Source organism: Aythya marila, assembly GCF_965140915.1.
Source record: "Aythya marila genome assembly, chromosome: 6".
NCBI lineage: Eukaryota > Metazoa > Chordata > Aves > Anseriformes > Anatidae > Aythya > Aythya marila.
This window is the reverse complement of record NC_139047.1, coordinates 39168448-39179256: the sequence shown is the minus strand read 5'-3', so window position 1 is coordinate 39179256 and position 10809 is coordinate 39168448. Positions and strand designations below refer to the sequence as shown.

Here is a 10809-nt window from a genome sequence, read left to right as displayed (position 1 = left end):
GCAAATATTAGAAAGTGAAGAAAATTGCAGTGATGGGGAACAATAATTATGAACACTATGAAGTTAAGAGATTCTGCAGCATGAGGAAAGTACATGATGTAGTTACTTAAAATAATCAATTATTTGAATTATAAATAAATCCAAGGAGAATTTAGCCTTCGTGGAGACTACATGTTCTCTGAAAGCAAGAAGATATTTTTTTGAGGGGACTGAAGGGGAGGAATAGAGAAGTGGTGGGAAGAAAACATGATAAAGTTCTGAAATATCTTGATTACCTGCATCTAAAGTAAAAAAAAAATAAAATACTAGTCTAGGGAATAAAGGGAAGTACATAGTTTCACACCTTGGTATGCCAGACTGACAAGTTTGGAATATATGCACTGTTGAATGGCCAAAGTGGTTTTGATACGTTTAACCTGCTTAAAACATATGATCAGACTTCACATTTATGGTATTTGTTTTTGAATACCACACAGAGAAAATAATAATAAAAAGAACAGGGAACAACTTTCCATGGATGAGACTTCCATATTTATTGTTCTTCCATGTGCATAGAAAATGGCAGTGAAGTTTTTTATGAAATAGGCAAGGAATGGGAGAGGTGTAGATATACTGAACTAAACTTTGTGCTTCAAAATTACACTATTAATTTTAAAAAGTTTTTTTTTTTTTAATTTATAACATTTTCTTGGATTTTTTTTTTGTGCATGATGTTTCAAATTCCTTTTAAAATGACACACTGCATTACAAATGGATGGCACTTTGAACCAACATGGCATTTTCATATTTACACCAATGAAAGAAATTTACACAACGTAATAGCGTACAATCTTGACATTTAGTAATAGCAATAAAACAAGGGCATCCGTTTTATTTTTTCTGTACAAACTATCAGAACAAGACTTTTATTCACATAAAAAAAAAATCAGCTTTAATTTGCTCTGACCTACGCACTTTCCAAATTCATTTTACTCAATTCTCAAACCTTTCATCACATCGCCCACACCCTCACCAGACTACAGGAACTACAAGTAATTATACCTAACATCTAAACAGAGCAAAAAATCCATCCCTTCCAGTTTTTCTTCCTGACAATTCATCACTCAAAAAAAACAAAACAAAAAACAAAACAAAACAAAAAATCTCCAAAACCAAAACACTTCCTTGTTCCTTCTTTTATTTCACTTTCACATTTCATTACCAAAGCAACAAATGAGGCAATTCCATTTCTTCTCAAGCAAGATGAGAAATACACTGTTTTCTTCCTTTGATGCTACACCCAGGAATCAGGTGAACCTGGGTACTGTTCTGCTCTATAAGAAGATCGTCTGGTGGAATAAAAGTCTACATAATTTGTGGTTGATTTCAGTCCATATTGTGTTGTATAATCTGAAGCAGCAGGAAAGTGAACTCGATCATCGAAGTATGGGTCTTCATAGCTATGTGGGGACTGCAAATATAACCTGTATGCATCATAGTTTTTTCTGTTGGTATCTTCTTGACTGTAATACAACTGCTGATGCTGTTAACAAAGTGGAAGAAAAATATTTTTTCAAAATTTAATTAACAGAGAAAATATTTGTTTTCAAACATTTCATGCATTATATACAACCTTTCCCTAAAGTTTAGTGTAGCTCTACCAATGATGACAATAACAAAGGTTTCAAGCCTCCGTGAAATGTAGCTAAGGTTTAAATGAATCTAATGCAGGAAAAACTTCTAAGTCCTCCTGCACTCACTAGGAATCTAGTAGCTCTCCAAAAGCAGTATTTTTAGAACATCCATAAAATATACAGAACCTGACCATAGCTACCAAAAACACCTGTCAAGTCAGAAAAGTGGTCTCAGATCCAACCGTAACAAAATATGGTCAGTCACTAAAATATGTGACTATAAAAAGAAAACAAAATAATAAACTGGCAATAGCTTATGTACTTTTAAGTATGGTAATGCCGAATAACAAATTTAAAATGGTGTAGATACACTCTACCCAAAACACTCTGATATTATGAAATAAACTCTTTTAAGTTCCATTAAAACACCATAGTCTGAGTCTTTTTATCAGTATCATTTCAAAATAAAATTTCAGTTACCTGTAGCCGTCTATTTTGTTCTCTTGCTGGTGAGGAGTAGGAACTGATGTAAATTGGTGAAGGTTTGCTGGAACCTGTGAGAAAATAGTTTAATGGCATCAACTTCAACCTTTATTCTTTTGTCTATTTACTCTTATATTACCTAGAAAAAAAATATATAGCACCCAAACAATCAAGTCTTCAGATTTTAGAGTCTATTAATAATATAACAATAAAATGCAAGTGAATTTTATTTCTCAGTAGTAGCTAAATTAAAACTGAGGAATTTTTTGTGCTGCTGTTTTTACTTACCAGACTAATTTTAATACAAAAAATTTCTTTCTCCCTATTTACTGTCATCTCTTATTTTGCGACTTGTATCAAATAGTAAGAAGAGAAAAGTAAAATCAGGGAAAATATGAACTCTTGGTATAGTTTTATAATACAATAACATTACACACACACATATATATGATGTATGGTTATAATAATATAATGTGCATAATAAAACAATTTTCTGTAATAGATTTTTAAACTAAAATGAGATTTCCAAACACCTCATCTCCCAGTGTATAAACTGGATCTCCTCTTATTCTGGTAATGTGTACAATTTTAAAGAAAATAGCAGCGAGATGAAAAACCTCTTCTGTTCTTCCTGCAGTGAATATAAATGAATAAAAATAGAAAACAACATTTAGTAGTAACAGGCCTGCTAATGCAACTGTCCATATTATGGCTGTATAAACTCCTTATATAAGGAAGAGAATCATAGAATCATTAAGGTTGGAAAAGCCCTTCAAGATCATCTGGTCCAACTATCACACTACTACCAATGTCACCCACTAAACCATGCCCCTAATCACCACGTCCAACCTTTCCTTGAACACCCTGAGGTAAGAGTTCACCTAACAAGTATCTTACCAGTATATATGTCTTTATGTGCAATGATGTCGCCTTGGTTATTATAATACTGCATAGAAGGTTGTGTTCTATCATATTCAGAGCGGGGTTCTCTAATTCCTAATAAAGCCGGTGATGAAGATGTGCTGCCAACTGATGAAAAAATAAAGATTACCATTATGTGCAATAAAATCCTTTCTCAGACCTAACCTTCTCTCTTCTCTCCTCATCCCTTCCTTTCCCAAGGATTAGCAAATGAAATGAGTAAACTTGTGTGTAAAGGACGAAACTAAAACTAGTTACATAGCTTTTCCTGTATGGAGAACACCAATTATGAAAGCAACCAATGACATACCATTAAATTATCATTAAACTTTGTATTACAGTGAGTCATTACTCCATAATGCTTACAACTAAAATAAGAAACTTTACCCATTTCATTTTGCATATGACATTTTCTTTAGCACAGCTACTCAAATACAAATGTAATTGTTCATTTGTTTGCTAAAGTTTATGATCTTACGTATCTTGTACTTAAATAAAATCTCCAAGTCCACCATATCACCTGAGACAGGAACAGAAAACTTGCCTGGCTGAACCAATCCACACACAGACTTGTGTTATTGCTCTTACATTAGCATGCAGAAGTGAACCTTGGCCATTTGGTCAGCTCCAGTTGGCTGACAACAACAGATTACTTTGTGGTATTACAGTGAACAGTTGAATCTCTACTTCAGTTGTAAACAGTTTGTTCTGCTAAATCTTTTCTCTTTCACAGACAACTGGTTTGTTGACTTACGTACTTAAAAACAAATTCTAGAAATTTTGCTTCAAAACATTATCTTCTTCCACTAGCCATGCCCGTTAGATCATATCTCACAGTTTTGTGCTATTATGGATAGTTTAATTGCTGATATTTTTCCTAGCGTATTCATAGCTGTAAAGGTTAATTTTTGAGGCGTTATTAAAATTCTGAAACTGTTCAATATAGTGTGTGCATTAATAATAGGATGTGTACAATCAAGTGACTGTAACAAAGAACAATGGCTACAGACCAAGTGGAACTGTTCTACCATGCATCTACTGTGTACACTGTAATCTGCAAGGCTACTGCCACAGTGCTCTTTGTGTATATGTTCTGTGCACCAGACTTCCACCATAATAATTTACGCTTGTTCATACTCTGGAACAGAAAAACAGGCACTTCCTATTAGGATTTAAAACAAAACAAAACAAAAAAAAATAAGTTCTCTTTGACGTGTAACAGCCTCTGAATATTACGTTAGAACTTCCCCTCTTATTTCCTACTTGTAGTTCACAAAACTGGAGCAGCAAAGTCATTCTGTTAGCATATCTTAGGGGGAGAAAACTCTGAGATGAGGATTTGGAATACCCTTTTACACATAGGCTGAGGGAACTGTCTAGATTTTACTGAAGCAATATTTGCTTCATTGTCATTGCTTAGTTTGAGAAGATATTTTGGCTCTGTCTGTAGATATAGAGCTTAAACAGTCCTCCAGTTCAAGATGCTATTTTGATGGCAGTACATGCAACTTGGTGACCAGGTGTAAAGGTGAAAACTGCCTTTGGTATCACATTGTTCAAGAATGACAAGGGGGTCTTTGTTTGGGACAATTTATTAGAATCCCAAAAGGCTGGGAGAAAACTGAATGAGGAACATGGTAAGATCAGAATTACAAAATCCCCTGGAACTGTTATCAGTAGTCTGCTGTTGTATGATATTAGACAAAGAAAGTCCTGCATATTGGTGGTTGAGGGGAACTATGCGCATGAAAGACATTTTCTTTCCCTTAGTCACTGTAGGTGTACTGCTTATAGCAAAATAAATTCCTGTCTGAGTCTATTTTTCATTCACTCATGTCATGAAGTAGCATGTGAGGACTGTTCCTTTTATAAAAAGTAGTAATTAAACAAGTGTATTATAGGAGCTGATCTGTTATTTTAGCAGTCATGGTAAATATGTATTTCTCAGTATTAAGAGAGATCTATTCACACAAAAATAGAAAGGTAAATTGGATAACAAATGCTAAATGAAGAGTATACAAAACCTACTTGAAGCCTTGTACATCAACCCTGTCCAACATCTAAATCCTACTCCTGGAAATGTTAAAGGAACAAAGGGGAGATTACTGCAATAAATGAGAAGCAGTCAGAAAAGATATTTTTTTATTTGTCTTGCTCATCCTAATGGAACATTACAGGGAACAAAAATAGGTTCCTTGCTGATGTATTTTCTTTACATGCTTTTACGTATGCATGTTCTGTGAGGCTACACCTACCCTGCCATGTTATACAACACAAAAGGAGTGGCTTTGTAGAGGGCAAAGGTGACAAAATCAAGATGTCTACACTGTACACTCTGAGGATTTTACTTAAGACTAAATCTAATCTTGTCCCACAGACTGGATGTCTGTCATCAGACAGAGTACATCGTTGCTCTGGAAGCACACCATCCAATTTAGTTTCTTCCAAAAGGAACACAATTCACACATTCTGAGACTGTTTGCACTTTGAATGGCATTAAGGAGTAAATGGGGAGATTGGCTGCGAAGTGCTTCTTATCCAAACTAAAATGCTGTTGTAGAGACACCTCACAAACTCTGTGGAATATGGAACCTGACAGTAATATCAGCTAAGGTAACATTCAGAGAACATGAAATTCTTGTGCAGTCTTGTTTATATGTTTAAATACAGAGGAGACACAGCATGGCCCCCATGTTTTAGACAGGATGACAAATAAACTGAAAGGCTATTTGAGTTTGAAAATGAGACACAAGGTACCCCTTTGGCAAATCTCTTTTCGTGTCTTGACTGACCTGACTGTATGACAGGTGACATCTGCTGATTTGTTGTTGATAAAGAAGGATGCGATTTGAATCTCTCTCGCTCTAGTGTTGATACTGGTGTAATAAAATGACTCTGATTCCATCCATCCTGTGGAGTGGTAAAAAGAAGAGAACAAAATAAATTGCTTTGCATTAAATTAACAGTTTTTGTAGAACTGTTTTCCAGTGGAGGCTACTTTTGTAATCTACCTTTTTATAAATGCTACGGAGATCTCGGTATTGCCATAACGTATTCAGTACCTGGGCAGCTGCCTTGACAACTTTCAGTGAGGATCTAAGGAAATAAGGAATATTACATTAGTAGAAAGCAGAAACTCCACTTCAACAAAATAATATTTGTGAGCTAGGGAACAGTCTAAACCCTGCAGCTGTGAAGCAAGTCAGGTCATCTCTTCAGGTTTCAGTAATGCATGCCTGCATTACAACAGTGTGAGCACAGCTGTGTCAGCAGTCTAAACAAGCAGGCTGGTGCAGAGACAGATAAAGCATGACAATTATTTCCCGCTCTGGCCCAGAAATTCTTTCTTTGGGTCACCCACATGAGAAATACAGATTGTCATCGTCTACAAAAATAAAAAATCACGATAAGAAACATTGTTTAGTATATTTCATAAAAACAGAGACGGTATACTTGAAATCTTTACACAAGGTTCGTAGCTGTAGGATAACAACGAAGTAAAGGGAGCTAGTATTGAAAGTGTCCAGACAACCTCATACTGAGACTTGTTTTCTCGTTCTGTGTTGCACTACTGAAAACATTTATTGGTCAGGGAAACACCTTTCCATTCTCAAGAGCACAGCTAGGGAAACTGCTCCAGCTATTATTAAAAATAAAATCACATCATCTTTTTAAAGAGAAATGGTAGTAGTACCGAAGAAGTGATTTGAAATTAAATGCCACAGCATGACACCTACATTAAACATACGCCTTTTTCCATCAGTGCGAAGATTCATCCAAATACACTTTTTGAAATAAAAGCCTGAAAGAAAAATGCTGGACAGAACTGCAGTTTATAGTGTCAGTCAATGAGTAGACACTTCTGTTTGAAAAATTTTCATAGAATCATTTAGTTTGGAAGAGACCCATAAGATCAAGTCCAACCGTCACCTAACATTACCAAGTCCACCACTAAACATCCACACCTTTCTTAAATACCTCCGGGAAATGGCAACTCCATCACTTCCCTGGGCAGCCTGTCCCAATGCCTAACCATCCCTTCTGTGAAGAAATTCTTCCTGACATCTAATCTAAACCTCCCCTGGTACAACCTGAGGCTGTTCTCCCCGTGTTTTAAATTTGTTCAGCGTATCCTGTTCCCTTAGAGTTGTAAGTGCTACTTTACACGTCACCTCCACAACAGTCATGTAAAGGACCACTGCAGTCACAGCTGCAGTTGAGTCTGTGCTTTGAAAACATGAAGCATCATAAATCATGGATACTGAAAATATAGTCCACACTCTCTTTTTGAGGCAGATTTTGTTAAAAATGCAGTACATTTAATTCACACAGACCAACTTCTCCATAGCTGGAGATCCTTTCCTCCTCCTTACCATCTGAGCAACACTGGGAATAGTACACAGGGCTGAACACATAATCATTTTTCTTCTATCCAAAAAAAACGGAGATCTGAGATATTTTGGTTTACACAAGAGTCCTGCTAATCTGAATTCCATCAGATATGCCAAGGAATTCAAAGCAGAGATGCTGGTCAGAGCCAGATGGGGTGCCCTGAGGCTGCACTAACTGTGCTGTGCTGATGGTGCACAACTCAGGAGCCATTTGTACTCCTGTTCCTTCATCCTCAGCTATCCAGTTCTGAAAGTTTTTAGTATCATTACATAAACACAATGTATGATAATGCCCTGTGCTGAGCTCAGCTAACAAAACTCCAAGCACACCAGGCTCCATGACACAGCTATACCTGAATCAGTCTGCAGAGAGCCAGATCTGACCAAACAACACTTGCCCTGCAATCCTATTCCAGAAAATCCCACTGGCTAGGGAAACTGCTTGGTAGGGCAAGCTTTCCTCACAACCTACATATAATTAGGAGTTACTGTGATGCATCCTGACAAAGGTGTCAAAATACTCTGACTATGAAAAGCTCTAAATATTCCACGAATGATGTGGATGTTTAAAAGAAGAAAAGTTTTTTAATACCATTCTACCTGAACAGTCCCCATTAACATGATTACTGTCTGCAACTATAAAAGCCTCCAACAGCTTTAAAGAATAGACTGTAAAAGAATGGTAGATACCATACCAACTGCCTCTCCCGTCCCAGTGTGCTTCAGACTCTGATAGCTACTCAGATCAGGACTGCAAAACCAGATCTCTCCCCCTTTTTTTTGTGAGTTAAAAAAGACAAAACAAACAAACCCAAACCATTTCCTGTGTTCTTAAACATTTGAAATGGAATAGAGAAAGCATTTAGGTATGAAGTTTGTTGCCTACTTGCCTGTCACCTCTTCCTTTTGTTATGTTCACCAGCTTTTCTATTCCTCCAGTATCAGCAAGGGCTTTGGCATTTTCCATGTTTTTACTAGTGACCTCATGCAAAGCACAGCAGATAGCTGCCACAGTCTCATCAGACAATATGCTTGGACCATTGCCTCCTGGAAGCCGATTCACCAGATCTCGCATAGCATATTTACCTATAAAAAACCATCAACAGAATCAAGTAAGAAAACACATTTTGGTATTTAAGAGTTAAAATTCTAGGACTCATTAATAAATTGCACCTTAAAGAAATGAAATGGAACATAGGATCAAAACCAGAGAAAAGTTCCAAGAATCTGCACGTTACGTGGTCAAGTGAGACTAAAGATCAATTTTTGATTTTTTTTTCTCCCTTCTGGCTTAAAACATGAGAAGCAAGCTGCATTTTTATTAAAACAGGAGCGCTTGCAAACAGTGATTATTTGGAGAAAGCAGAATCATTCAAAGAAAACATTACATTATTTTTATGATTCAAGGAGTGGTGTTTATGCCTAAACTTCATTTGTGGGAGGGTTAATGAAATCCTTACAGCAATTGGAAGCTTTCCTTTCAGACATTATTTGTTACTTCCAAGAGATCAGATCTCAACTCTTTCAATTTCAATTACTGACTGATGCACAGGAATAATCAAACTGCAAACAAAGGAAATTAACTAAAGCTAAGGTAAATATTTTTCTTATTTAGGCTATGTTGATAATTAAATGATTATTAATTCAATAAATTACTTTATTGAAGACATGTATTTGTACATAATAGTGCTCAATGGATAAGCTTTACTCAAAGCTATTAGCTATCTATTTGCATAACATGCCTGAGTAAAAAAAAACGCAAAGAAATTAACAAATTCCACAAACAAAAGCGATTCAATTTCAAACACATTGGAATACTAGCACCAACTACGTTGTATACAGTAGTATTCTGTCACAGCCAATCTTTCGGCAAGCTCACAAACACACATTTGCATATACTAATTTATATTGTTACTTGTTGCAGTATCCACTTTTTTAAATAACGTTTTTGTCCCCCAGAGTTTAGACCATGTAAACCCATTAGTCCTGCACCTACCAATGGTGATAAATTTGCAAAAAATAGGGTAACAGCATGGGGTAACTTATGATACATGTCTCAAAATATTTTACACGTGGAAAGCCATTAATTCTTTGATAGGTAAAGCTTTAACAGGGAGAGAAAACAGGTGGCTCTTGAACTGAAAAGTTCTGCCAGAAGGGGAAGAAAGTCCTGAAAAGAGTATATCACCTGATTATTACCTCTATATGGCTGATACAACAACAGACCTGATTTTTTTTTCACCAATTTTTTAATAGATGTAATACCTACTCTGCAAGAAAACATATCCTGAACATCCTAGATGGTGAAGCTCCAGAAATGTATAAATGCAGCTGAAAAAGTTTTACCATCTTTTTGAGAGTAACTCGCTCTTATCTGTATAAATAGCTCTTATGTACTTACCCTGGTAGCCTAAAACATAGAAAATTCTTCTGTAACAGATATCAAACATCTTTATACCTTGACACATGTTAGTAGGGTTAGCTTAGGGTATAGCAGTCTGAAGCTGAGAGTGAGGTATGTTCAACACTTGCCACAATAGACAGATTCCCAACCAAGGCAGGAAAAATGTTTGCTTTTTTTTTTTTTTTTTTTTTTTTAAATGAGAAAGGCATAGATGAGTGCTCAAAATATTAAGTACTAAAGCTGACTAATAGGAAACTAAGTTTTTCTAGGAACCACCCTTGTTGATTTCTTAATTCAGCATGGGCACATATATACTGCTCTATACCTGTGATTTGGTAGAAATACTTCACTAGGAGAGGAATTTTCCCCCCTCTCCCCCTATCCAATACTGTTTAATTAAGTATTTACTGATGTGACGACAGTGGGGCTGTCCTATTCTCTCAGAATATGTAAGGGACCTTGAAGTCCTCTGAGAAAGTTACTATTTCGCTCCAAGGAAGTACAGTTCTGTTTCCAGTCAGACTTTGTACTGCCAGTTTCCTGTCCAGTTTAGTTTGGCTGAGGTGACTTCAATCTGTTGTAAAGAGATCGCCATGCAAGATGGCTAAAGACAAACTGAAATGACAATGCTACTCTGAAAAGCTACTGTTATCAAAAAGATTTATTTCTGTGAGACAAGTAACACGACGTAATATGCTATTTCTATTGGTAGAACCTCATCCTAGTATTCTTTCAATAAAGGTCTGACGTATTGGTAACCGTGCTTTATTCAGTACAGTTCTGTACTTACCAATAAGTTCCTTATTACGAACATCTAATGCCATGTTCCTTAAGGCAGTTGCCACAGATGAAACAACTCTATCGTTATCCATTCTCAGCAGTTCCACAAGGATTGGCAGACCTTTTTCTTTTCTTACAGCGGCTCGAATGTATGCTGCAAACTGTAATCGAACTCCAGTTACTCTCATATCTAGTAGAACATTCTAATTAAAATGAT

General features: G+C 36.1%; 1 protein-coding gene across 5 annotated transcripts in view; it reads right to left on the bottom strand.

The window, feature by feature from the left end:
• Positions 1–518: 518 nt before the first annotated feature.
• PKP4 (plakophilin 4) overlaps positions 519–10809 on the bottom strand; it is an 88944-nt gene continuing 78653 nt past the window's right edge. For all 5 annotated transcript variants that reach the window (XM_082763344.1, XM_082763346.1, XM_082763345.1 and 2 more), the window contains 7 exons: positions 10603–10753; positions 8299–8494; positions 6029–6113; positions 5810–5927; positions 2994–3125; positions 2094–2167; positions 519–1522 (listed from right to left, as the gene is read on the bottom strand). In XM_082763344.1, coding sequence (XP_082619470.1) covers positions 1274–1522; positions 2094–2167; positions 2994–3125; positions 5810–5927; positions 6029–6113; positions 8299–8494; positions 10603–10753 — 1005 coding nt within the window. In that variant the 3' untranslated portion in view covers positions 519–1273. The remainder of the gene's footprint in view (positions 1523–2093; positions 2168–2993; positions 3126–5809; positions 5928–6028; positions 6114–8298; positions 8495–10602; positions 10754–10809) is intronic.